At 54.8% G+C, this 27,519-nt stretch overlaps 1 protein-coding gene and 2 long non-coding RNA genes across 13 annotated transcripts in view; 2 read left to right on the forward strand and 1 right to left on the reverse strand.

The window, feature by feature from the left end:
- The window catches only part of GSE1 (Gse1 coiled-coil protein), a 360,389-nt gene that overhangs the window by 100,750 nt on the left and 232,120 nt on the right, over window positions 1-27,519 (reverse strand). Inside the window, exon 1 of one of the 11 annotated variants that reach the window (XM_043526228.1) lies at window positions 25,030-25,122. The exons of 8 other annotated variants lie outside the window; for them this stretch is intronic. In XM_043526228.1, the coding sequence (XP_043382163.1) occupies window positions 25,030-25,069 (40 nt within the window). In that variant the 5' untranslated portion in view covers window positions 25,070-25,122. Of the gene's footprint in view, window positions 1-9,278; window positions 10,126-25,029; window positions 25,123-27,519 lie in introns of those variants that run through there. 2 more of the 11 variants (XM_043526230.1, XM_037878126.2) reach the window with 2 other exon arrangements.
- LOC122462554 lies at window positions 8,342-13,256 on the forward strand. The gene is made up of 2 exons (XR_006285181.1): window positions 8,342-9,281; window positions 10,119-13,256. It is a non-coding gene; the product is annotated as an uncharacterized LOC122462554 (long non-coding RNA).
- On the forward strand, window positions 16,939-25,573 carry LOC122462556. Its single transcript, XR_006285184.1, has 2 exons — window positions 16,939-17,644; window positions 23,203-25,573. It is a non-coding gene; the product is annotated as an uncharacterized LOC122462556 (long non-coding RNA).

Here is a 27,519-nt window from a genome sequence, read left to right on the forward strand (position 1 = left end):
CTCAGTTTCCACAGGCATGAACTGGGGCAAACATTACTGAGCTTCCTTTGTAAAGAGCTTTGAAATCGTTGGCTGGCAGGAGCACTCTGCCTGTGCTGAGCGTTGCCACCGCTACAGTTCTCTGTGGGGAAGAGCCCACCCCCAGCTGTAGGATCCCACTCTCAGAGGCCAAGCGGGTGGCTAACCTCCCCTCCAGCCCAGCAAAGCTATGAGGCAACACCTAGGAGCCAATGCATTGCCATCAGAGCCACTGGCTGCTCCTCCCATGCGAATCCGACAGGGGCTACCCCCAGTCACAGGGAGGGCGGAAGGAGGAGTAACCTGCCGGGGGTCAGGGAGGAGGACAGCTCCGTCCAGCAGGCCACGACTGGGCCCGCTCCCGTGCAGCCCCTTCGCCTTAGAAGCCTCGTCATAGGAGCTAAAGGCTTTGGGCCAAGTCCTAGCCCCAGTGGGTGAAGTCGGTGGCAGGTGCTTGCCCCATTGCCTGCAGTGGGCGCAGGCCGTGTCCGCCCCTTTTGGCAACGGGCAGGCCGTGTGTTATGGAGCGGGGAGATGACGCCCACCTCGGGTGCAACTGGGCGCCGGAGGGGGACACCCACCGAACAGGGAGCGGCGGTTGGAACGGAGAGCATGGCCTTACCCAACCTGCCCATAAAGCTGGGCACTGCGCTGATACCCAAACGAGCACCAGGCAGCGGGGCGGGCGCGTACTATCTGCACCCGCTCGGCTGCAATGAGCTCGCTCGCTCTCGACCGGCCTCCGGGCAGGTGCCACCCCGGGGAGCAGGGCTGCAGCAGCAGAACATACAGGAAGGGGTTAAAATCTCTCTTGTGCCGGCTGTGGTGCAGGGGTGTGAAAACGGCCCCCCTCCCTTTCCCCTTCCCGCTGGAGCTGGGGCCGGCTGGCTGAAAGAGCCTCTGCTAATCACCGCTCAAGCTCTTGACACTTGTTCTGGGCACCACGGTGCCAAGCAGGGGAACAAAAGGAGCCGGGCTCTCGGCACCCTCTCCTGCACACAAAGGAAAGCCAAGGTGACAAAAATCTTTGGCTTTCCAACCGCCTGCCTCCCTCCCTCGCAATATTATTGATTTCCACTGCCTGCTCCTCGGGTCACAGCTCCCCTCCGCGCCAGCCATGAAAGCACCACTTAGCCCCTGTCCCACCTCCCCCCCTGCCCACAGCTAGCTCTGCAGTAATTAGTCCACGGACGCCCAGACATCAGGCCTTTTGCCGTGCGGTTTTTCTTTTTTTTGCTCCCTCCTTTTATATCCTCCCTCTTTCTTTTCTCTCTCTCTCCCCCCTTTCTTTCTTCCCCTTTCAAATAATCACAGGGAAACTAGCAAGCGGTTGACATTGTTGCCATGACGACCAAATTTAGGAGGGGGGGTGGTGTCTGGAACTAATCCTGTGTGAATTATGTTACAAAAGGGGGAGAGTGCTATCACCTCGGGGCTGAGCCTTGCCGGGGAGCTGCAGGGAGACGGGCCAGAGAGGGGCACGGCATCGCCAGGTGCCAAGCACCCGCCTCACCCACCGACTCCAATGGGAGATGTGGGGGCTCAGCACTTCTGAAAAGGAGGCTGCAGGATTGTCCAGATGACTGTCATCTAAGGACCTAGGCAGAGCCCAACTTTTATAGATTTGTTGATTTTAAGGCCAGGAAGGGAAATTAGGCGATCCGGTCCGAGTTTCTCCACAACACAGGCCAAAGAATTTCACCCACTTACCCCTGTATTGAGGCCAGTAACTGGTTTTTGACTAAAGCACATCTGACCTCTGGGGTGCACTGTCAAATTCGGCTTGTTCCCAGGCTTGGTAGTAGGAAAACGGATAGGTGGGAAGGATTATAAGCCCCGCTCCCACCAGCTGCTCTTAATTTGCCAGGGCTAGGGGGACACCAGTGGGGTTTGAACTGTGGACGAGAGTCTGATCCGTGGCTGCGCATTGCTTTCAATCAATGGTGTTTGTGCAGGCGGCCTGACGGAGGAAACACATTCAAAACAGCCCTGAACCCACACTGGGATTTGAACCAAGGCGAAGCCCGATAAAACAATAAACCAACTCTAGCCAGGGGCCCTTCAAGACCAAATGGCTTTGTGGACCCAGATATGGCCAGGTGATAGCCTGGGTGTGGCTTTTAGCTGAAGCGTTCTGATTGGCCGGCCATGCTGACCCACCTGTCTTTGTTTGCAAGATTCCTACTGGGGCTGGCATGGAACTTGCCAAGGGGAAGGAAGATGAATAGCTCCCAAGGCTCAGCCAGGGAACCCGGTTTGAGCTGGGGATGCCCATAGGGAGTGGGGGCTAGTGATCAGGTCAGAGGGGTGAGAGGCTTTGCCACGGACACACCCCACAGCCTGGGGAAAGTCACATCAGCTCCCTGCGCCTGGCTTGCTCCTCCAGGGGAACAGCAAGCAAGAGGCGCTTTGTAAGCACCCTCTTGATGGGAGAAGGGATAAAAAGCCAGCCCCCCACCTTCTCCGTCATTCACAGGGCACTCTGCTCTGGGGCTGCCAAGAGTACTATTTCATTGCCAGCCGCAGTGGTACCCCAGTGAGGCGCATTGCATTCGCCAGGTGCTCGTCTGCAATTTGCAGGGAGTCTGTGCACCCATGTGAGTGAGGTGGTGGGTGACAGGGAAGCAGGAAACTTCCCTCCCACAAGCCCCACTTCACAGGGCATTTCTCTCTCCCCCACAGGAATGCCCTCATCTATTCATCAGCTCTGGTTCTGCCAAGGCTTGTTAAGGTAGGAAGCGTGGCCTAGTGGATACAGCACTGAACCGGGACTCTGGAGACCTGGGATCTCTTCCTGGCTTGGTCTTTGGCCTGCTGGGTGGCCTTAGGCAACTCAATTCCCCTCCTGTTGCCTCAGTTTCCCTTTCTGTAAAATGGAGAAAATGATCCTTACCTCTGTAAAGCACTCTGAGCTCTCTGGAGGAAACGCGCTACACACAAGAGCTTGGTATTATTATGATGTTCTTCTATTTAAAACCAGGGCTGGAGAGAGGGGACAGGTGCCACTTTCAATGCGACTGACGTATCACCTCAGCGCAGTCCCCGGTTAGTTACCACTCCCCCCAGAACCTGTCATAGGGGGAACTCTGGAGGCAGATTCGCACTGCGAGGCATGTGATTCAGCTAACCATGGCCTTTTTTGTACTGCAGGGCAGAACACTCCTGGGCGCTTTTCCCAGCACCTTTCATCTGAGGATACGAAAGCGCTTCACAAACTATTAACCAAGCGTCACATTAACCCTGCAGTCAGGGGCGGTAGGTCAGCACGGCACCCATTTTACAGCTCGGGATGTTGAGTCACGTACACCGGTCAGGCCCCCGGAGTCCCAACTTGCAGTCCCCCACTTTAACTACTAGCCCCCCACCCTCTGGGTGGGAAACGGAGTCCAAGCTGCATGGTATGGTTCCCCAGCGAGGCGCCAGGAGGCAGAACTACGGCCATGGCCCAGCAACGAGGCAACCTCAGAATTAACAGGACCTTTCCCATGTAGGTGCTAAGCCAGGTGCAGCTGCAGGGAAGGGATGTGAACATCCTCGCCAATGCCGGAGAACCCTGCCCACACACTTTCCCGAGAGGAAGGCTGCGCTCTGAGAACAGAGCAGGACACCGGAGGAACACAGCTTGGGTGAATCATCCTTAACTCAACGCAACTGACACAGGCAGGGCAGCGTTTACACGGCAGACCCTAGATCCCACCATCTGTTCTGAGCCGCTGGCTAATATTGGCACCCTGGGCTGAAATTAAGAACCATTCACAGAAGCCCTGACTCTGCAGCTATCCCCATTCAGCAAAACACCTAAGCATGCGCTTAAGGCTTTCCCAGAGCTTGAGCGTTTGCTGAAGTGGGATCACAAAGAGAACCCCGATGGGATAACAGCACTGCCTAGCCAATCGCTGGGGAATTTGTGGATATAAATGAACGAGAATCAAGGTGCCCAGAGATTCCTTCCTGGGGCCCCAAAGAAATCTGCAAGCTTAACCAAACCGAGGGTCTGACCCACAGTGACCCAGAGTCCAGGGAAGGGACTCCAGTGGGATTTGTGATAGGTCCAGAACTAGGTGGCTACATCGGAAGCTGGGAGCAGCCAGAGAGCGCGCGAGGTCATCACAGTCTCCCGCAGGACGCTGAAAGGGAACGCGAACTCCAGTGCGGCAAAGCCAATTCTTCACGGTGAGCATGTGAGCTGCTAACCAGCAGTGTCCCCAGCCCTGCTCAAAGAGCACTGTCTCGTGGGACTGTTACATTACGGGGCCCAATCCCGAAGCCAAGGGGGGTTGCCACTGATGTGCATGACTCCCCGCCCCTACCACATCCATCCTAGCTCACAAGCCCTTCCACAGCCAGCTGGCTTGGGTGGAAACTGAGTTCCTTTCCACCACGCGTCAAGTTTGGAAATCAATTTCTCTGCCACAGGCAGCCCCAGCCCACTGCACACCCAGGTTCAAGGCTGGCTGCTGGACAGCTCAGAGGTCAGCCCCCAGGAACACAGCTTCCCCTCGCACTCAGCACCCGTTTGCCGGGGGCTGAGTTGAGCTGATCTGACCAGGTGCTCCAGCCAAAGGCTGAGCAGGATGGCATGAATCAAACCAACCATCTTGGAGCCAACAAAAGGCATCACCACATTGATCTTCAGTCTACACCCTTCACAAGTTCAAGACAATCCAGCCGTGCAAAAAAGAATCACCAATAAAGGGTTACTCTGCAAGGACCAGAGCTCCTGGCCGTGAAGCCGGTAGCCTGGCAATGGTCCTTGCTAGGGAACAAAACCCGCAACAGACAGTTCCATCCAGCTCACATGGAATGAGCATCTATCTACAGCCGCCTGTCCAGGCTGCCTCCCACCCCCTTGACAGCACTGCAGACAGAGAGGAAGCGTCCCGGGAGAAAGCCTCCCAACCGGGTACTGGGATAAATAGCAGCGAAGGGATTTCAGTTTTCTATTCCTTCCTGGTCTTTAAAAGAAGTCTGGCTCCTTTGACATGAGCCCTGATGATGCTGTTAAAGCCGCCCTGCCCCACTTCAGCAGCAGCAGATACTCTCTGGTTGCCATGTCCCTTTACTAACGACTAGCTGAGCAGCCGTGCAAGGGAATGGGTCTGGTGCTATGAATGGCTCAGAACTGCACCCTTCGCTAGAGGAGGTGCAGGAGGGGGAGTGGGAATTTCCACTCTGATGAGTCGGTTCCTCAGCCTGGACCACGCACCCATCTAGATGGTGTAATTAGACCCCCAAAGGGCCTTGTCTGTAGTATTTCCACCAAGTCAGCCAGCCACAAGAAAGAGTTCTTGTCTACAAAAGAGGGGTGGGCGAACTAGGGTTTATAATGGTCAGCAAGGCCCTGTCTGCTCCTGGCTCAGAAGCAGCCATCGAAAGGTGAACTGGGCTACGGTTCCAGCCTTCCTGGCCATGTTCCGGTTCTGGGCAGACCAGGGTTTGCTTTCTGAGGATCATTATTACAAGTGGCATATGATCAGCAGATTGGGAACGGGGTACGGCGCCTTCCACGACAGAGCCACCACTCCCCGGGCACCCCACCTTAGCAGTGACCATCTCGCTCATTCATTTCCTAACGCCTGTGTTATCAGAGCCCGACTGGACTGTGCGAGAGGGAACCAAGCCCACTGCAGAACTGTGCTGAGATCCCCAACTCACTTCCACCTAACCGTCAGAGAGTTTTGCATAAGTGGTTAAGCGCAGGACTCGGAGCTCTGCATTCGAACCCTGGCTCTGCCACTGCCTGGCTGGGTGGACTTGGGCAAGTCACTTCCCCCACTTGGTCTCCCAGTCTGTAGTGTGGGGCTGATGAGCAACCACTGCCTCACAGGGATGTTCTGAAGCATAAAAGTAAAACACGCAGGGGGTCCTGGGTACTAGAGATGTGTAACATGTTGTTACTGGTCTATGGCCCACGTGAGCACCCCCCCCACACACACACACCACCATCGGTGCTCAAGGTGTAGGAGAAAGTATTGCCTCCAGGAATACAGACAGGGGGCACCCGCACTGGCACGGGAGAAGCTTGCATTGTTGCTGTCCTTGCTGCTGCTGCACCTGTTCCCTCAGACAGAGGCCTTCAGGCCTCTGGGTTAGTCAGTCTCGCACCTTTTCTCAGTGCTTTCAATTTAAAATAAAAGTCATCCAGAGTGTGAGGCACCCACCTCCCTGTTCTTCTATCTCCCCGCCCCCGCAGGTTACAATGAGCTATTGGCCTGACATTACACACACAACTCCACCCCTGTGACCCATGGGTTTATGCGGGTCGCTGTGCATGACACCAGACAGCATGGGGACAGGTCCAGGGATGGATCAGAGACAGTTACAATGCTCCCCGGGGCTTCTGCAGCTGAGTCACTGCCATGATCATAAAACCACTCTGTAAAACGCTTGAAAGCCTGACTTAGAAGGTTGAAATTTACATCTGCTCTGACCCTACCTGTGCTGTTAGCATTTCCTAATGCCTCTGGTCGCTGCGAACACCTGTGTGCCATGATTTCTCTGTCTGACAGCACCTTGAATAGTCCACACATAATTTTCCTTAATTGCTTTAAATCTCAAAGGCTGACACTTCAATGCATCTCTTCTTTCTGACGCTGGAAAGAAAATAGACCACCTGATGGATGCCCAGAGAAGACAGAACTACAGTGGCCTGTGAAGGGGAGGGGAATATCACTCTACTGGCAATAGATCATACTTTTCTATCACTCCCTGGAACAATTCCTTTTCTCATGTCTGGAGTTTATCTATTTCAATATTAAATGCCGGTTGGTTTTACAGGGTGTAGGAATTAGTGAACTAGCAATTATAGTAAACCAGAGAAGTTTCACGCAACAGGGGGCACTGTAAGTAAATACGGCTGGATTGGAACATGTTAAAAAATATTCTCACTCCATCTGCTTAGAGACTTTTCAGGCATTCCCTGTATGATTTTATAGGACAAAAAAAAAAAAAGTGGCATGTTTGTGCAGTTATTATTGATTTCCATTTTAAGCAGTGAAAAAAACCAGAGCAAGCGAGAAATGGAAACTCATGAAGACGAGTCCCCAAGGATCATAAAGACCTCATAAAAAACCTCAAAAACCTGGGAGGGGGTTAGGGAGCTGCACCCAGAGCAAAAGAAAAAAAATGGCACTGAATGCAAATAAAAGAAAACTAATGAGCTCTGCCTCTCGGTTTTTATCTTTTGGGACACGTTTCCTGTTGGCCAGCACGGTGCATGTGCGTGGTGCTACATAAATAACTCCGCCTGCCTCAGATTGCACAGCACCCCTCACACCGGTTTCTTTCTTATGTACCCTCTGTGCTCAGTTTAAACAAGTCCCAAATAAAACAATAAGCACACTTCCCAGGGATTGCAGCCGCCGGGCTGAGAGACGCTGCGGATGCACCCCACTCAAGCATACTGACAGCTACTATCACAAAAGGGTTTGCCACAGGTAGATGAATATTGAGGATCTTCCTGGGTAACTGTAAGGCCCACACAGCTATAGGATCTGAAGGCCTCCAAGTATTAGTGATTTATCCTCTCTACCCCATTGTGAAGTCAGGATCCCAAGGGACCCTCTTAAGGGTAACAGGCCCTGAAATAACTAAACTGGTTGCAATTCGCACCGTCAGTTCTTTTGGTGCAAATCTGTGTGTGGACATGCTGATTATCTCACAGACAAGTTACACCTGTGCAAATCCACTTTGGTGGAATGACTCCAGATTTACACCAGCGCGACCATGATCAGAATACAGCCTACCGTCAATCAGAAAGCAGCTGAGAAACTCAGGAAAGCCCTTCAGAACACAGAGTGAATTGACCAAAACAATGATATTTAACAAGATGAAAAGTCAAACTGGTTGCTAGCATTCATACATTACCATTGTGGGGCAAACAGAATTCCCTTCTCTGAGTATCCAGCAGACTTTAAAGAGCACTGTAGCCGGTTTAAACCCAGGCTGTTATGAAAGACTCACTCATCAACAACATTTTCAGTACAGGGAACTTTGCATCAGCTTAAAGACCTTTGGGGCTCTCTTTTTTTTTTTTTAATAACAGTTCATTCCTGTAACTAACTGCCACATGCAAAACCCATTTCCTGAAACAAATAACCATCACAATCAGGCACTGCTAAGAAACCACCAAAGGAGTCACAACGGCAAAGGTAACTGGAGAGCTAGTCCTCCCACCAAAACCACACACGCCTGGTGCACGCAAGCAAGCAAGCGAGAAAAACCCACCGCAAACTTGACATCCCTAGCGCCGCGGTTTCATTTCGATGAGGACTTTAATTCAATATCTCTTGAAATACAGATGGGGGGACAGCCGGACAGCCATCTCTTTCTAATCTGCCATTAAATTATCCATCTCCTTAAAAGCGTATGAGCTTAACTACAGATCTACAGGCAAAGCCGTCAACTCGTTTCCCCTGAACTTGCACTGAAGATAAAAAGTTGGTGTGCAAACTGTTGCTCCACTGTGAAGGGTTAATGAAGAGGAAACAAAACGGAGCATTATTCTTCCACTGCCATAAATATCTCTGTATGGCTTACCTCCTCTCCCCGCCCTGAGCAGCAAGGCGAGTGTCAGGAAGGCACATGTCAGAGCAGTTACACACACCTCCTATCAGGGGAAAATAACCTCAGGGACTTGGGGCAGAAAGGGGAAGGAGGGAAAGGAGGGGGAGAAAAGAGGAGAGACTTAGAGTCGCCACTTTGGTGCTGTCTGCTACATGATCGGAGCTCACTGAGCCATGAAACAATATTAGGCACCACTCGAAAGTAACTTCACACCATACTTCTTAATTCACCTTAGATTACTTAAGTGCTTCTGCCGTTTGCTGTTAAATAAAACAAGGCTCACCACTTAGCGAGCCAAGCAGGGCAGACAAAAGGAGCGAGATATGCTATACACCCCAAGGGCTGGGTGAAAACTACAGAGCTCACGTTGCACTAGGATTTCGGAGGGGAGAGGGAAAGGAATACACAAGGGGGCCCGATTCTCTTTTCATTTACGCCTAACAGCCATGTAATTCTGGCGACTCCCGGTGCAGTTATTCCCAATTCACTCCTGATTCACACCGACACAACTCCACTGACGCCAGGGCAATTAATCCGGATCTACACCAACAGAATTCCATCGTCTCCAGTGGTGATCTGCAGGAGCCTGGTGTGTCAGAGAATCGGCGCCCATCTGTTATTATCAGCTGTACAATGAAAGAGAGAGGGAAGAGGGGGAACACACACACAATCAAGCTCATCATGATTCTCCTTACCTGGTAAGTAATACAGAGGGGGCTTCAGTCCAAACATGATTTATATTACAGTTCCATTGCGACCAGAAAAATCAAGGGTGAAAAGGATGAAGGGGGTTGTCGAAGAAAAAAATAAACCACACCGAGGGGTTTTTTAAAAAAACACACAAAAAACCCAAAGGCAAAAATAATCTAAATTATAATAATAATAATAAAAAACCCCAATGTTTTTAAAGCAGCGGGGAGGGGGAAGGGGGAAGGTCTCTTGCCAGTTTCAGCAGCAGCCTGTCACCTGCAGATCCACACGGAGGTAATTGACTAACAACACAACAGCACTTTAAACAGCTGCCATGCCTTGATGCCTTCCTTCCCCTGGTTTTCCTGCCTTTTTAGACTAGAGATGCAAATTACACAGAGAGAGAGAGAGAGAGAGAGAGGGAGAGAGACTGAAGAGTGAGGAGGAGGAGGAGAAAGAGGGATGGGGGGCAGAAAGGAGGGTCCCGGGCTGTAAAATCTTCTTTAGGGATTACTCATTTGGAGAGAGCGGAGGGGGGGGGAACAAGCCCCCAAAACCTGCGAGTCGTACGCTTTTCTCCATTCAATCATTTGAATGTCAAGGGCGAGCGGGGGTGGGGGGGTCAGTGGATTTGCTTCCAACAGGGCTTCATGTTCAGAATCAAAAGGGGGGGGGGGAGAAAGAGGAAAGACAGATTGAGAGAAGGGGGGGGGGGAATCTCTCTTGTTACCAAGGAGAAATCGGCTTTGTTTTCTTTCCCCCTTAGCTACCGGTTTACAAAAGGGCAAGGGGGGGGGGTAAGAAATTAATACCCCAAAGGAGTGAAGCTGAGGTTTCTTCTTTAGGGGGAGAGCCCGGAGGTCAGAGCGGCCCGAGCGGCCAGGAAGGGGGGCGCCGAGGCAGGAGCTGCGGCGGGCTTTTGATGGTGGTTGCGGGTCCTTCTCGCCGGTCCCTCGGTGTCCCGCCACCGACTCCGAAAGGAGCGAGCGGGAGAAGGGGGGAGGAAGAAAGAAAAGAGACGGAGAGGGAGGGAGAGAGAAACCCAAACCTCCCTGAGGCTACAGCCAGCCAGGCGGGGCGAGAAGAGCGCCTGGCAGCAGAAAACCCCCCCCTTGATCAATTTTCATGCAAGAATCATTATCGGTAAATTGGAAATCTGGCTACTTGACAGCAGATTTGTCTCCTCTAATGAAAGCGGGAGGGTAGGAAACCATCAGGCATCTGTTCATCGCAGGCAGTCTCCAGCGCTTAATGCCGGGTTTGGTCCTCCGCTCCTGGACGGTCATCTTCTGCTTCCCCCCATTGCTTTTTTCTTTTTTTTTTTCTTGGGGGGAGGGAGGAGAGGTGGGGCTGGGGGTACAGGCGAATTTGTAGCCGTTTTCACGCCCGATCTTCCGGGGTGCAGGAAGCCAGGCGCCAAAGAAGCCAGTCCATGAAAACCTGGATGCAGACGTCTCTCTTTCCCCTTCCACCCGCTCAGATAACTGCTATCCCCCCGGCTCCCCCAGCCTCCTGCAACATCCAGCCCCCCACGCTTCGCAGGCCTCCCCCCCCCCCCCCCCCGGAGGTGGGCTGTGTTTCCAAGCAGCTGCTGGTCAAAAACAACCCAAACGATAAGCCATACAAAAGACCTCCCAGCCACTTAAAAACATTTGCCTTCACGGCCTGCCCTGAGCCTTTCTCTTCCCTCTCTCTGCCTCGCACATAAAAGCCTGCCAGGAGCAGCGGGGGCCAAGAGTTAACTATCTTGACTGAGGAGCAGAGAGAGAAGAAGAAAGAGGAGGAGGATCCAAAAACTCCTACCTGCCCCAGAGGCTGGCTGCCAACAGCCCCGGCTGCCACACACACACACCCCTAGCCAGGTTCAGACTACAAGCCTTGTCCCTTCCCCCCCCCCAATTCCCCCTTTCCTCCCCAGTCCGAAAATATCCCTGTTGTGACTGTAATCAAGTGCCTGATACAATCTCACACATTCCCTCTCCACCCAGGCATTATGAGATCCGGGAAGACATGCTCGCAGGCAAATCGGGCTAATAAATGCTATTACAGAGCTCAGGCTGCACCATAGTAACAAAGGCCCAGGTTTAATTTGCTTTAAGTAAACGATCAAGTGACACAATGTGCTGTGGGCCTTCCGCCCCTTTCCCCCACCCCCTCCAGAGCTGCCGGCTGCTTTCACTGCCGAAGTTCACCAAGGCAAAGGTGTGATATCTCCCTACTGCAAGAGAAAGCCACATCCTGTCTGATAACTGACCAGCCCATGCACCAGCTTCAAGATACAGTCCCTGCACAGTGGTGTGGCTTCCCCTTTGAAGTCAGAGTCACAAAGGATCCCAACTGCATGGGTGGTTATACCCTTATTGCACCTGGAAGTCCAGAAGCCACCAGCAGGTTGAAGAGACATCATCTGCATTCCCGTCCATGCACAGAAATGGGGTCCATACCTCAGGGGCACATGGCTCCTCATTGCACATCTACTCCCAGACAGGCAACTACAGACTCTTTTAAACCAGTCCTGTATTTCATATAACACACCGTGGGCCTGATCCAAAGCCCACGGCTTTCCCTGGGATCTGGATCAGGTGCTGTAGGACAGAGAAATACACAAAGGAAGAACCCTGCTACTTTCAGATGATGCCAGAGTCCCCCTGAAGCTAATTTGGCAAATAATATTTTGTGCAGGATGAATGGGTTTTTTTCTGGTTGAAAACCACGTAAGGAAGCCCAAAGCTTCCATCTGCCAATATTGGAGCTGAAAGTATTTCTGGGTGAGCAAGCGGGGGGTGAAATTCAGGGCTCTCTCATGTACCCAAGTATTTCAGAGGCCCTTTTTTTAAGCTACTTTGCAGGAAAATCCGCTGGAGCAAAGGGGGATCCCCCCCGGCAGCGAACGAACACACACACGTACACATGGTTTGATTAAGCAAAAGTAAAAGCACTTACAAAGTGAAATGACTTTGCCTTGTCCTCGACCTGTCCCCTAACGGTTCAGTGGGTGTAGACAGAGCACAGGCTCCTATCAGCCCAGCCAGTCTGGGCAGGAGATAAGCAATAGCTTAATCCTCCCCCGTCCCCAGCCTCCCCCTGAGTGCTAGGGTGGCCGCAGAGCCCTCGGTGCTGTGTGTGCTTCCTCCCCGCCCCTGAGCGGGGGGGGGGAAGGGTGTTGACCCAGTGGAAATGAGCTGTTCTGGGGCCATGACAACACAAACGCTGAGCATCTCTGACCCTGCTTTTTTTTTTTTCTGCTGGGTGACCCCGGGCTTTCCTATGGGCTCGTGTGCCCGGGAATCTCTCTGGTTCCAGGGCACTGGCAAGCATCACCCACCCTGCTCCTCACACAGCGGGGCCCTTTGTGCAAGGGCTTTCAATCCCCCCCCACCCCAGCCTGCTCAGACTGTCACTCCAGATCCATGCCTGTGAGCAAGCACAGACACAGCCAGCCAGGTTAGGCCAGGCTCCCATTAAGGAATAATGGCCAATATAACCCCTAAGGTGATGCTTCCTCCCATCATGACCCCAACTCTCCCGCTAGTCCTGGGGTGCGGTTTGTGCCATAGCCTCTGCCCCCACAACCCTGACAACAATTCCGCCTCCCCTTGCAGGCGCTCTGTTTTCAGCTGCCATGCCTTTACAGGTTTTTAATTCGCCAGGATGACACTAACGTCGGAGATAATTAATACTACCCCCCCTCCCCCATCAACGGTATATGCTAATGGCGTGAGCCATAAAAATTAATTTGCAAACATGTCATTACACAATAGAGGTACAGGCAATAAACCTGTAATTACAGGCCAATCACAGAGCGGGTACAGAGGGAGGGGTGCCTTGCCAATCCATTTTTTTTTTGTTTTAATCATATAAAGCTCTACAGGAGAATGGTTTCACTCAGTTAAGTTGGACTCCACTTCAAAAGCAAGCTGTGCCTCTGAGGCAGAGAGCACCTCTTGGCAGGCGTAAATAAATATCAATTAATAAATACCAAATAACACCTTGTGCTTTTCATCAACACATCCCAAAGTGTTCTACAAAGCAAGTCAGTCTCATTAGCCCTATGGGGAAACTGAGGCATGGGACAGGGAAGTAACTTGGCTAAGGACACCCAGCAGGCCAGCAGCAGAGTGGAGAACAGAACCCAGGTCTCCTGCACCCCAGTTCAGTGCTCGCTCCACTAGGCAAACCTGCCTCTAATCAGCAGGGGAGAAGCAGAGAAGCTGGGAAGGATGGACACATGGAAGACAACTGCCTGAGCCTAGCAAGCAAGGGACAGAAGCGCTGAGTCTGCTCAGCTGACAGCCAGATGTCAAATCCCTGCACGTCCGGGGCTGTCTGGGCCCAGAGTTTTGCTTGGGCCCAGCACAGACAGGGCCGTCTAGAAACTTCAAAGCCCGGCTGAGTTTGAAGGATCCCAAGGTTTTGACCTGCCTGTACTAAGGGAAATCTTTGAGCACAGGGCAGGATGAGTCGCAGGCCCCCCTCCTGCAAGGAGCTCAGTGCGGGCGTATCCTGGGGGCTCTGCCCCGCTGCAGAGGGTCCATCCACGCAGTGTCCATAAACGCATCTCAGCCAGGCCTGTCCCTTCCTATGTGTTTGTCAGCAGCCAGCACACAGGGGTCCTGACCCAGTGGGGCCTCTCCACAGGACTGCAGTCTAGATGGTACAGAAGAAGAACGGCACTGGCAGCAGTGATGGGGAGGGGGGAGGGCAAAGCTGAGGTGCCCCTGTGACTGGATGGGAGCCTCCAAGTCATGCTGTGGGGGGGGAGGGGGGATACACACTGCGGTGCAACACTGGACCGCCGGATTGAGAAACGGGCATGCCTGAAGAAGCTCTGCCCCTTGCAACATCTGAAACCCAACTGAACTAACTGACACCCTGATTCCTCGCCCCCAGCCCCCATCCCACCTCCTGTGGCTCAGCAGGAGAAGGAAACGGCAGCGAGCCCGTTCACGTCTCCTGAGTTACACAGACTCTTGTTTCAGAGTAGCAGCCGTGTTAGTCTGTATCTGCAAAAAGAACAGGAGGACCTGTGGCACCTTAGAGACTAACAAATTTATTTGAGCATAAGCTTTTGTGAGCTACAGCTCACTTCATCGGATGCTTCACTTGAACAAGGTTTTTAAACACGAGGCCGAGGGGGAAAGTTCCCAGTAGAAGGTTGGTCCGATTGTGAGGCCCTAGAGCGCAAGGCATGCATCTGGCGGCGTGAGCATGGGTCTGAGAGCCATGGCTGGCCCAGGTAAATTGCTTCCCCCTCCGTGCCTCAGTTTCCAAATCGGTCATCTGAGGCTGCCAATCCTGACCCACTTCCCAGTGGGGCGAGAGGATTAACTGGCTACTGTTTGCACCACTGCTGAGCTCTAGGCATGGGCCAGGCGATATTAGCGAGACGCTACAGAGTGGCTCGGGGCACTAACTCGACCTGTTTGGCAGGAGCTGCTGGCCATGCATCCCCATCTCCCTCTGACACACTTTCAGCCCCAGCTCAGCTCGGCGGTCTGTGCACTGCCCACACATGCTCACCCTCCCCATGCCAGGGCCTCCAGGGTTCGGTGATGGGAAGAGAAATGATGCCAGGCAGCAGGAATTGGCCACCTGGAAACGAGCCATTGTTTGCTTTTGTGTAATGAGCGCCAAAGGGTGGGGTGAATAACCCAGCTCAGGGAGCCCCTCCAGGGTTTGGCATTTTCGATGGAATATTTCCCCTGCGTCTGCTAAGTGCCCTTTAGACTCTTACAGAAGTGTGCTCAGCGTCCAATGACAATCCTGGGGTGTATTCATCTCCCAGGAGCACCTAGAGGTAACAAACGCAAAACCACAGAGCAGCCATCTGACAGCCAGGCCGGGCCAGAGAAAAGAAAAGCAAACCCGACTCCTCTCTCTTCATGGGACCCCGGTTCCTTTCCCCTCTCCGGATCAGCTGTGAGTTAACTACTGCATCTGGATCTGTGCTGGAACAGAGGGGCCCTGCCTGCCCTCTAGCGGAGGAGACAATGCCATAGCAGAGAGACAGGCCAGGCAAGTCTCCAAAGGGGGTAAAAAGAGATCCTCTCCCCACTTTGTCAGGTGCCGCGAATGCTGAGGTTGTCATGCCAGAGCTGCTGAGAGCTCCCGAAGCAGGATGGCTCAGATCACACCAGCACGTGGCATCTGCCCATCTCCTTTCCAAACCCTCCGGAGCAGCAAGGTCTGCTTTTAGCAGGGAGCCTCAGAAATAGCTGAACACTAGCAGGGCTGCTTTCCATAGGCCGTGCTACCCCCTCTCCAATGCCTGACTCATATCCTGCGCCCTGGGCTCAAGCCCGTCACAGCAAACGATGATAGGACACCTTGTCTGCCTCGGAGCTCCAGAGTCTGGGGAGGGTCCATGTGAGCTCACGGCTGGATGTATCAGCCGACACATAAAAGCAGGAGATGCACCCTGTGTCCTGCAAACACACAGTGGGAGTGGGGTAAACTGTAGCACTCCGTACATTGACAGCGCTGCAATCAGCCCACCTGTCCCTTCAGTTCTCCCATCATGTACCATTTGAGGCTCTCAAAGCCCATCGCAAACGTTATCAAACTGACCCCTGTGAGATAGGTCAGGCTAATCCCCATTTTACTGATTGGGAAACCGAGGCACAGAGACCTTAAGTCCAAGATCACTCAGCTGGTCTGCGGCAGAGCTCCTGAGGTCCTATATGGGAGTTTTCAACTTTAAATCCTTAGGCAAGCTTCTGCCATAACCCTTGACAAATGGCTCCTGGTCTCCTGATCTTATTTTTGACTTTGCAATGGACACAGCTTGTTCCTGACACCAAGTGCAAACAGGTAACATTTCAGCCTGCCAAACCCTGAGCCATACGTGCTGGGATCCCTTCCTCGCTGCCTGCATTCTGGCAGGTGGGGGAACCTGTTCCCAGGATTCTCTCCCTCTGTTTTCTTTGCAACCAGCAGTGCCAGGGAGGCCAGGGCAGAGCACCTGCTGCCCCAGCCAGCTGCAGGGCAGGTGACTGCCATACAAGCTCCATTCTGACCTGCCACTTTCCCGCAAGTCCACTCTTAGCAGGCTGCGACAAGTGGACCATCAGAAAGCAGGCGGGGGGCAGGGTGGGAAAGCGGTGCCATGCTGAGAATGCTTCCGCTCCTTTCACTCTGCCCCAGATCCCGCCTAGGTGGCATGCACTAACCTGGCCTCTGCGCTGACCCAGTATGGCAGGGTTGGAGCGCCTCGTTCCTACAGCTGCAGCAGAGCGAGCAGGGGGCGTAGATGTGCATGCACTGAGCATTCAGATTAGATCTCAGCTCTGAGTTAAAGCGAAAGCCTCGGTGACAGGAGAAAAATAAGCCCTGTCTCTCCCATGAGTTATACAAGCTCTTATGAGCTACGTGCATGGGCCTAACCTATTTGGGTACGTACAGTGATCTACTGATGCTGAATGCTGCCCACATTCCCTCGGCGCCTGTTTGCGCCCTGCCTCTCCTGCTGTGCTTGCCTGGGGCAAACCTCGTTACCAAGCCGCTAAGAGAACCAAACAGGCCAGCGAAACCTGCAACTGGTGTGCCTGGCTTTACCTTTCTCTCTCTGGATGGGCCGAAACCACCCGGGAATGTGCCCAGGAGTTACCCAGACAGGGGCATTAGGCCCTGTGCTTGAAACAACCAGGCTTCCTGTGGGGAGGGGAGGAGGGGAGATCCCACATAGCACGACTGGCTGAAGGGAAGCCAGGGCCCAACGTTTGCTGTAATTTGACGGGAACATTTTTTGACCTGCAAAGGCTCCAGGCAGAAGAATGGGTCCCATTCAAACGAATGCAGCTCTTCCAAGCCAGGGATCCCTCAGAAGCTTAGGATGGATTTTATGAGCACTCTTGCAGGTCACACCAGGGACTGAGGTCTCTGAGGGGAGTAGGGACAGCAGGAGCTTTCCAGCTCCTTGCTTTGCAAGCCATGGGATGGGACTCTGGCTCCCGACAGGTCTCTGAAATGGGGGCGCAATCTCCCAAGGGAAGGCCTGGAAGGCACAACCCACACAAGCCAGAACCAAAGGGAATGTGTACGAAGCCCCCAAGAAATGAAACCTGCCCAGCCCTGCCTATGTCCCTACACAATTACAACGTTGGGAGAAGCATCACCCTGAATTTCTGGATAGCTGGGCTCTATCCTGCCTCAGGCTGCCTGTGACAATGGGAAGAGGTGTGTCCCCCTCTTCTGAATGCCATAAACTTCTGCCAGAACTGGACTGGGTTCCCCACTTTCTTCAAACCACTTTAAGCACAGAGTACGGGACAGGTGTCGGGACAGTTGCAGTAGTACCGGAAAACAGGAGCAAACCGCAGGAAGGACTCCCCATTGGCTGCCTGGCACCAGTTGGACCCACAATCAGAGAGTGGTGAGTCAGAGGCACAATGGGTGCTAGAAACGAGTGCGTGTGTGTCACGCGTGAAATGGGCACTAGAAGTGTCTGTGTGCGTGTAATGGGTGCTAGAAACGCGCGCGTGTGTGTAATGGGCGCGAGAAACGTGTGCATGTGTGGGTAGAGAAATCAAACAAACAAAATAATCAAAGCAGCACTGGCAACTGCCTTACATTAAATAAAAAGCTCAGCAACGATTTCCTGTTCTCATTGACCTCTGACAATGAAGAATACAGACATAAATCCATATTTTTAAACCAATCTGAATCCCAGCCAGGCCCACAAAACCATTTATAGCCTCCGATTTGGATGGGGAACGAGCAGGAAGGCAGTGGTTTCTTTAGGCAACATTCCCCAGGGGGAAAATGAAAAGTGTGTGTGTGTGTGTGTTTTATATATATATATATAAAATAAGGATTGTTCCTCTGACACCATCCCCCCAACTCATGAATAAAACATATGGCTGTGTAACTGGCTAATTACGATGTGATGACAAACCCGCTAGTCGCTGGGAAAAGAAATCAGCTTTTTAATCACCCAAGTTCCCTCGGCCTCCAATGTAAGTAGAATAGTATATTCCGGTCTCACACACATACCCCGTCTCCTTGGCAGACGGCCCCCTTTCCTGGCAGTCATTTTGGGTGGTATGTTCCAATGAGCCTAAGGGAATGATGTCCAAATCCCCCTGGAATCTAGGCTCCTTGGGAAATCCCAGTCCACGCTCTCTGGGGTGTCCCTGCCTTGGTGGCATTGGGAGGGCCTCTCCGAGGCCACCCTTCTGCCCTTTGCACTGACATATAAACAGGGCAGGGCTCAACCCAACCTGCACCCGGCTCCTGAGGCCATACCCGGGAACTGAGGGCTGACCGTGCTTGTGCTGGCTCTCTGCACAGGGCGGAATTTCCCCCAGAATACACCGGGGCTTCTCTCTGGGGTGCACATTGCAAAGGCCTCCAGCGCCTCCCCGGAGCCCATTCCCCACCCTTCTGGCTCAGACTGAGCTCCCCTTTGCCCCCTTTCCGGACACCACTCCCAGCTCCACTCCCTCGGACAGCTCAGCACAGGCCTGACACTCACTCACCCCCTTCGCCACTCACCCCACAGGGTGCCTGTTACAAGTGGAGGGCCAAAAGCTGCTCTTGGGTACAGCAGCGGAAATCTGGAGTAATCCCACTGCCTTCACAGGGATTACTCCAGATTTACACCAGCCTAACCAGGAGCAGAGTTTAGACAATCAAATCCTCAGGCTCAGATTCTCAGGTGGTGCAAATCAGCCTCGCTTTATTGGTTTCTGAGGATCTGGCCTGTCCCACTGATTTTTACAATGGTCCCATCCTGCTCTGCCAACACGTTGTCTAGGTCCTACACATAAACAAAGCCGCACAGCTGCTATCACAGCCATTGCTTGGAAGCAGGGGCGGGCAGGGAGAAATCAACTCCCATTATGCACGGGTCAAACGCTGCAGATTGCTCCCCAGACCTCCAATACGCCCGGTGAGGGAGAAACTCAACACTTCCAGCCACCGCTGCACCCACCTCTCAGCCACCTTCTCCGGGCTGAGAGTAGCCTGCCTCTCGCACAGCTCAGCATCTGTCAGGGAACATACAGAGCGAGCGGGGGCTTAAACGTTCAAACCACGTTGTGCTTTTCCCAGCAAGGCACCTCAGCCCTTCGCCTGCACACCAGCCACCCCGCTGCAACCCTCTGCTCGGCGTGAGATTGATTCCCCGCAGGCCCTGCAGTGGTCTGAACTCAACCCACGCAGCTCAGCCGAACAGCAGCCAAAGTGAAGACGCAAGGCGGGGCAGGGAGGTCATCCCCAGGTACTTCAATGCTGTTCAACCTCCAGGAGGGGCAGGAATTGCTCAGGATTTCCCCGGGGGGGAGGTGTCAAAGATGAAAAACAGGCAGATGGACAGACAGACAGAAGGTGTGTATGGGGATGGACGGGCGGATGGGTATTTTTATCCTGTAGGGAGCTCTATTAGCCTGCCGACCCAGGGAGTTGAGGGGGCCCCTGTTGTTTCCAGCTGGATTGGTCAACGTGCTGGGGACGTTCCATAGGGTGCACGCTGCCCTGGCCGAGGAGAAGCAAAGGGGACCGGCTGACCTGGCCACCCTTTCTTGTCTAGCTCTAGCAATGATGAAGCGAAAGCACAGAGACTGGAGTGCAAGTTGCGTCTTTGATCGATGACAGATGCTGGGTCCTCTCTCCTTTTATCTGCCATCAATCTGCAGGCGAGGCAGGCGTGGGCAGAGGAGAGAGATGGCGTAAACCAGAGAGCGTGTGAAGCTGGCACAGCGGCTCAGCAGGCCTGTGCTTGTCACAGCCTCCATGCTCCCAAGAGCAGCATCTGACCCTTCAGCAGCGCGGCAAGCTGCCTGCTCCGGCTCCCCAGCCAGCACGTGGAGGAGCCCTGGCTCTCCCAGCTGAGCGCCATGCAACCAAGAATCCTAGCGGGCCTCACTTCCCCTTCAGAGAGACAGGCCCCATCTGCTCAGGGCAGATGGGTGTGTCTCGCCCCAGCATCCTGGGAATACTGACCGGCTGCCTGAGGTGCCAGCCTCTGTCCTGTCCTACAAGCATGGGATCTCTCTTTCCTGCAGGCTCACGCTGCCAGGCCTGGGTCTGCGTCCAACCGGGGCTGAGTCCTGGAATGAAGAAGCGGCTCTTGTAGGCCAGGCCTTTGTCCCACTCTCAGAAACGTTCAAAGCAGGAGAGGTCCCTTTCCTCCTCTCTGGGCACAGCTCCTGCCCGGGTACATTGCACCCAGGCACTGAATGAGAGCAGACCCCCCCGGCCTCGAGGAGAGAACGCTGCAGGCCAGCTCAGTCACCCCGAGATTCAGTGGCACCCTGGTGGGGACAGCAACCCCAAGCTGTCTGTCCTGTCGGCCAAACATAATCAAACGAGCACCAGGGCAATGGATCCACCTTGTGCTGACAGAGCAGCAAAGCTCAGGTTCCTGTGTGCAGTGCAACGGAGCGACCCTCGGGTGCAGGGACGCCCCTCCCAAGGGAATGGTACCTGGGCGCAATGCCCTCCCAGACCTTCCCTGTCCCTAGCCCCTATCGTTCTGGGCAGCTGCCCGGTGCGTTCTCTACCCAAACCGGAGTAAATGGCAGCAAGAGCAGCAACGGTCACACCAGCATGCCCGTGGAGACCCCCCCACCCCCAGTAAGGCAAGGTAGTACGGTTACCCCTGAGAGGTTCAGTGATCTGCCCAAGGCCAAGTCCTGCCTGCATTGCAGGGCACCTGGTGCCCAGTTCAGCATGGATCCACTAGGCCATGCTGCCTGCTTCCCCGAGGGGCTGCAATGCAGGCAGCAGGAGCTGCTTCGGACAGTAGGAGCTCCTTAGAAAGGTGGAGCAGACAGAGGGGGGCTGCATTACAGGCTGGGAGCTTGCCTGCGCTGGATTCCCCGGCTCACCTCGGCTGCGTGTCTCGCCCTCACCGGAGCGTGAGAAGCAGCTGCAGTTTCAGACACCGTCTCCAATTCACCCCAGAGCCGGGGAAGGGCGGGGGGAACTTCTTGTTTCTCCGGCATCACCCAAAGCCACAGTCGAAAGAGCTTCCTCTTCCCAGGTACAGAGTCAGCCCGGCCAGGGCTTTTCCTCCTCCTCTCTCGACCTTGACCTTTGCCCCCAGCGCATTTCGGTTTAGAGGGGAGCGCGCGGAAGCCTGGGCGCTGATTTCCATGCTGGAACCATCAGCATTTCCCAGCAGTTACCCACATCACGAGCCATGCCGGCCCCGGTATTCAAAGCAAGCAGCATTTTCTGGGTGCCTACAAATGTTCCCAGCGCTGCCTACAGGGCTTTATTGTCAAGCTAATTAGTCTTAAAAATACACTCAGGCTGGCTGGGCTGAGCGCTGATTGCTGTCTGGAGGCGGCGGGAGTGGGAAGGGAGCTCAGAGGAATTGCAACTGGGATATGAAACCTTTCACGTCTCTAGGTCACTGCTTTGAAACAGGCCCCAGTGCAGCCGGTGGGCTCAAACAGGCTCAAACCATTTCCTGACCTCTGCGCAATGAGCTGCTGGTTCTTGGTTCTCAGCCTGGCTCCCAGCGTCTAACGTCGCTCCCGAGCCCGGCATAGAGGCCTCTGGGTGAGGCAGGGCAGCAGCACTGCCCGGGATGGAGAGCATTTTGCTGCCCGCATGGGGAGAGCGATTTCAAAGCGGGATCCTGTCCTGCGAGACTGTGAGGCTTTGATCTAGCAGGGCAGAAAGCTGCAATTAGCCCCTTCTCTGCCGAGCCTCCACTCCGTGCAGGTTCGGGGATGGCATCAGACCCATAACCCAGTCAGTGTCGCAGACAGAGGCGCTAACACAGTTTACCAGCCGGAGGGGAATATGCAAGTCAGGGGTAGTTTGCGGGGGTCTAGCAATCGGGCTCAGTGCCGGCCCATAGGAACCCCAGCCTCTCGGCATCCATGAGTCCCGCAGAGAGAGTGGGCTCAGCACGGCTGGGGATGGGAGCCTGCTTTCCTTGTCAGCCTCGCTAAGCCCGAATTTCTCCCAAACACTAACCAGGCCTCCTCTCTGCCCGCTGGGGCAGGCGCTGCTGACCCCCCTTTGAGTCACGTGCCCAGAGCCACAGAAAGAGTGGGAACTGAGGTGCTCCCTGCTCTCAGTCCTGTGTTCGGAACACTAGGGAAAGCTTCTCCCATGGGCTCCAAAGGAAACCCTAGCCTGTCTTCTTGGGGCCAAGGGATGGCGATGGGTGAAATCCATCCCGGCCAGCTGGCCAGCAAACGGCCCAAGCACCACTGAAACCCCACCTACGCCCAGAGGCTCACAAGCCACCAATTCTGAAATGGTGCATTGGACCTGTGTGCAGGATGAATTACACCAGGGGATAGGAGCACCAGGCTGAGCGGGGTACATCACACCGGGGGGCTCGATGGGGATGGGTCCACAGGGATGTGAAACACAGACACAGAGCAGCTCTATTCACACGGCTCCAGCCTTTTCAGGCGGTGGGGTTTTTTTGGAAAGAGCCACGACGTTCTGGAAAGGTATCACTTTGGAGGCTGTAATTGTTTCTTACACATTAGATCCATTAATGAGGACTCTGATCAGCCGCCTGGCTGTTTGGCGAGGAGGCTTCAAGTAGCAATTTTCCATTTGCCTTTCAAATTTTAATGACTGTTCCTGTCTAAGGCTGAGATGCGTTACGATAATCTGCACTGCTCGGGTCAGCGGCGTAGCAAAGGCTGAGGCACGGGAGGGATTTCACAAGGGTTTGATTTCTTTAGGGAATAGTTCATACAAAAAACAGTAATCGCATGAGGCAGCGCTCGTCTCCCATTGGCTGGGGGAGCCAGAAAGCTACAAATCAGAGGGTTATTATTTCTTTTGGCTGTCCCTAAAGGATCCTATATCTGTGGCAGGAGAGGAAAGTTCAGCCCTGCTAAGATTGCATCACTGGGTAGGATACATTCGCTCTCTGCTTTTTTTTTTTTTCCGCACCTCCCTTTCCCCTTATTCTTTCCTTTTTTTCAAAAATTCATGTGTGCTCCTCTCCAGAGTGGCCAATGTGCCTTGAAGGCGAGCGCTCTTGGAGCTGTTCCAGAGGTCAATGGATGTCGTCCCCAGCATGGTATGCCTGGTGTAGGCCAGCACAGAACGCAGCAAGTAGCCTAGCTGCTGGATCACATTCGGAGAGCATTGCTGGGGGGTGAGTTTGTTGCTCTTGCTCTCCTGGAGTCAATAACCACTTGGGGTGACTCAAGGCCCTGCGCTTCCCCTTCCCAGAGCAGCTGAGGCCTGCTCTCCCCGCAGAGTCCCCACAGCCTGCCGAACGCCACGGGTCTGGGCTCTGATGGGCTCGTCCCTCGTGGCGGTTCACCGGGGGTCCCCGACAGAGCCAGACCTCAAGAGACAGCCAGTCAGTCCCCAAAGGGTCCACACGTCTACGAGGCTCCTCAAGTGAAATCTCCCTGTTCTCGACAAAGCCCCCGATCCACCCCCTGGGTCTGAAAGAGACTCAGGATGGGCCCAAGTCCCGAGTGAGTCTACATGTGGGTTCTCTCACCCGGCCACAGAGGGGTCTGAATGAGGGAGCTACAAGGTCCGTATAGGAGGCCAAGCGAAGCTCGGCAGGCAGGCAGAGAACTGGAGTGCCATGTGCTTTCCCCTTGCTCGGATGGCCAGTGGTCCTGTCCCGCGGTGCCCCCCCCACAGCAGCATTGCTGTGGCTTGCTGCGAAATGGACAGGGCAGGGGTGGGGGTGGTGAAAGAAGATGCAGCCCCGAGAGCAGCTGGCACTCGCAGAGGCCGCGAGGCTCCCTGGGCAGCCGGTGTGCGAAGGGGAAGGAAAGGAATCCTCCTGCGTTGAGACCAGTCTCCTGTCTTTCCTGTCTTTTCTCTCCTGCGTTGCCCCGGCGCACCGACGCTAATGAGAGAATCGGAGCTGCAGACACGCTCCGAGCATGGCGCTCCCCCTCCGGCCTGAAAGGAGCGCTCCCAATGCAGCGCCTGGAATCCGGCCCAGACTGGCGCTTTCTAGGGGGTCTGTGAGCACATGCCCAACTCCCGCTCCCCTCAATGACAGCGGGGCCAGGCCAGAGCAGGAGAGAACAGACCCCTGGCGCTTAGCCCTACCGCAAGGAGCTCTCCACACGCCTTCATTTCACACCCAGTTTGCTTCCACCCCGGCCAAACAGGGAGCATCTCTCACCTGCACGGCTGCACATTAATGGCATCAGAAGGGCACAATCCAGGAAGGGAGGCTAGAGACGACGTGGCTCACGCTAAACCACTGCACGGGGCCCAGGCCTGCACTGCCAGGTTGGCGGGCAGGGAGTGGCGCCCTTTTCCCAGCCTTTGCAGAGTAGGAGATCAAAGCTGGGGTCCTTTGGTTCCCCAGTGAGGAGAGCCTTAATCTAACGCCCAACATGCAGAGCTGGCTGGCTCAGGATGGGCCCACTGACTCGCTCCCTCTCCTGAAGATGGCTGCTCGGAAACGAGCGGGTCACCTCCCTCCATTTCCAGCTGGCCCAGCGGCCCTCAGGCTGGCAGGCTCCGCGGCAAGGCGGAGGAGAGTATGGATGTGGAAACTGTCTGCGTCCTCTCGTTCCTACAGGTCACACTGAGCGCATTGGCAGGGAGTGGGTGGCGGCCGAAGGCTGCCTGCTCTGTGCGCCGAATCGCCAGCGCCATTCTCCCGACATGAGACAACTCCCCCCACCTTCTCCCCAGCCTGGGGCCTTTGGCAGCACCCCCGGCCTCATCCTGCACCCCCGTCCCTCCCCACCCGGCCCAGCCCCTTCAATCCGCTGTGCAAACAGCCCTGCCATCAGCGCAGGGAAATCCCCGCTCGAGAGCTAGGCCCACAGAGGGGAAGTGACTCACCCGAGGTCAGTGCTAGAGCTGGGAACAGGCCGATTCCCATCCCGAGCCTCAGGCCCCCAGCCCGTGCAGCCGCTGCCTCCACCCGGTGCTCTCGCTCTGCTGTGGTTTGTGCCCGCGCCCCTCCCGCCCCTTTCACAAAGGCGTCCCCCATAAATCACTTGGCCGTTCAGCAGAGCACTGTCATGGGGCAGGTCTGCGCCCACCCCCGCCATCCTGGTGCAGCTGGGCCTCCTGCGCGAAGGTCACGCCGGAAGGTGAGATGGCTGCCAAACCAGCGGCCATTTAAAGCAGCCGATTAATAATTCAGCACGTTTACCGGAGGCGAGGAGGAGAGGGGGGCACTGGAGCTGCTGGTTCCGCCATCCATCGATCTAACGCACCCACCTGGGTGCTAGAAGCGGAGAGGTCAAGGCTGAGAGCAGCCAGACAGATCCAGAAATCACTCCTAACAGGACATGATTTTTATAACCCTGTTTTGGCACGTCCACCGTTAACTTAATTTACCATCCATATTGCTGCTACTTAATTAAATAGATGAACTCATTTTACATTTGCAAGTCTTAATTCATCCTGAACAAAATTGGCCATGTTTAGTCCTTTCTACAACACCAGCTCCCTGGAAAAAATGATTGCCTTTTGGAGTTAACTGCTAGTACAGGTTAAAAGCTAATTACCAGCTCGGGTAGGGTGTTAACTTCTTTATTTATCACGAGGAGCCGTGCGATTTCTGAGGGAGCAGGGCCTAGCACTCCCTTCCTCTGGCTGGCAGTACTCCAGCATGCTGCCTGAATGCCGGTGCTGAAACTACCTGAGTACCATGCCGAGGTGCTACTGCAGGGGGTACTCACACCTCTCCGCATCAGGCATGTGTCATTGCTGACAATACCCCAGTACCGCTGCTGGGCGTATCTGATGCATACCCTGCCTGAACACGCTAAGAATACTCGGGTACCATTAGTCTCTCGGTATGGGGAGGAATAGAGGAGATGCCCCAAGAAGTGCTTTGCTATGTCATTGCACCTTGATGCAACAGCCCTGGGCCAGGCGCATGGTCTAGTGGTCACAGATCTGGGAGCCAGGGAGCCCTAGGTTTTACTCCAGGGTCTGACCCCGACGCCCGCTACGGCCTCGTTTCACCTCCCTCTTCTGAAGGGAATAGAGTCATGGAGCCCAAGGCCAGACGAGCCCAGTGTGATCATCTCACCCCCTGACCTCCTTCGTCACGGGCCATCGCTTCCCTGCGTTAATCCCTGCTGAGCTAGGGAAGGTCTTTCCCGCCACTGTGCTGAGCCACTTCTGGCAGACCCCAACCTGGTGACCCGGGGAAGGAGCTCCCGGAGGCGGGGAGACCACGTATGACCGTCTGTGAGGGCTGCTCAGAGGCCAGCCCCTCCGCCAAGGTGTGTCTGAGCCCAAAGGAACCCCCATTGTGTGGAGTCTCCACGGCCTGCACTTTGAACTTTCGCCTGCGGCCGCAATGGTTCCTCAGCACTCTGTCCTGCCACGGGACCTGGGCAGACGCCACCGAGCCATCTGATGACTGCCCCCAGCCCGAGCTGGAGTCACACGGGGGTCTAGAGGCAGAAGCGCCGTTACTCCATGACCAATCCCATGCCCAGTCCCCTTCCTAATTCAAAGAGAGACCCCTTAGCTTTCTCCTGAGCGCACAGATCCCTCCAGCCTCGGGATCCAGCCAGGAGACCCCTGCCCCGGGGCCCACGATCCATCCCAGCCAGGGGGCAGTGCCCTGGTTCTGACCCTGGCATTCTCGCAGCAGGGCAGGAAGCGGGCTCCAGGAAGCCTCATCTGGTTTGACTAACAAATTGCTAACTGCTTCCCCCGGGGCAGATGGCGAAGGTGCGGAAACAAAAGCTTCACCGATGTAAACAACCCTCCTCGCTCTCCCCCCACCCCCGCAGGACAATGTGGCTTCCCTGCACTGGGAGACTGCCCCCCCACCCCCCAGTTCCCCAGGGGAAGGCGTAGAGCTCAGACGGGAAAGTGCTTGTGAAAACCCCCATCTGCACGCAGGGCATGTGGTGATGCAACCCCACTGGGCTGTGACCGAGACTGTGGCTGGGATAGCGGATCAGAACCCCCTCGGGTGCATGTGGAGGGGGGCAGAGGTGCTGCTAGGAAGGGCAGGGGAATTTGTGGTGAGGCACTTTCCCACCCACATGCTGACTCATTGCGAGCAGGAACCCCTGGCCCTCATGGTGTGATCCTCCACAGCCAGCTGCTGCCGGTGCATCAGCCATCATCCCGCTCCTTTCCGGGGGTGGGAGCCCGGCCTCTCTGCCAGAGCCCTGCCCTGCCTTAGCCCGTGTCCCAGCCGCCCCTGGAGAGGGGGCTCCCTCCGGAGCCTGGCAGTGCAGTTACTCATCTAACCACAGCCCAAACCAGAGCCCAGACTTGGCTGTCTCTGCAGCCATCCCAGTCTCGCCTCCAGGACAGCCCCAAGCAGGAGCAGCCAGCTGCTTTCATGGCCAG

The sequence above is a fragment of the Chelonia mydas genome, chromosome 12 (assembly GCF_015237465.2).
Source record: "Chelonia mydas isolate rCheMyd1 chromosome 12, rCheMyd1.pri.v2, whole genome shotgun sequence".
Lineage (NCBI taxonomy): Eukaryota > Metazoa > Chordata > Testudines > Cheloniidae > Chelonia > Chelonia mydas.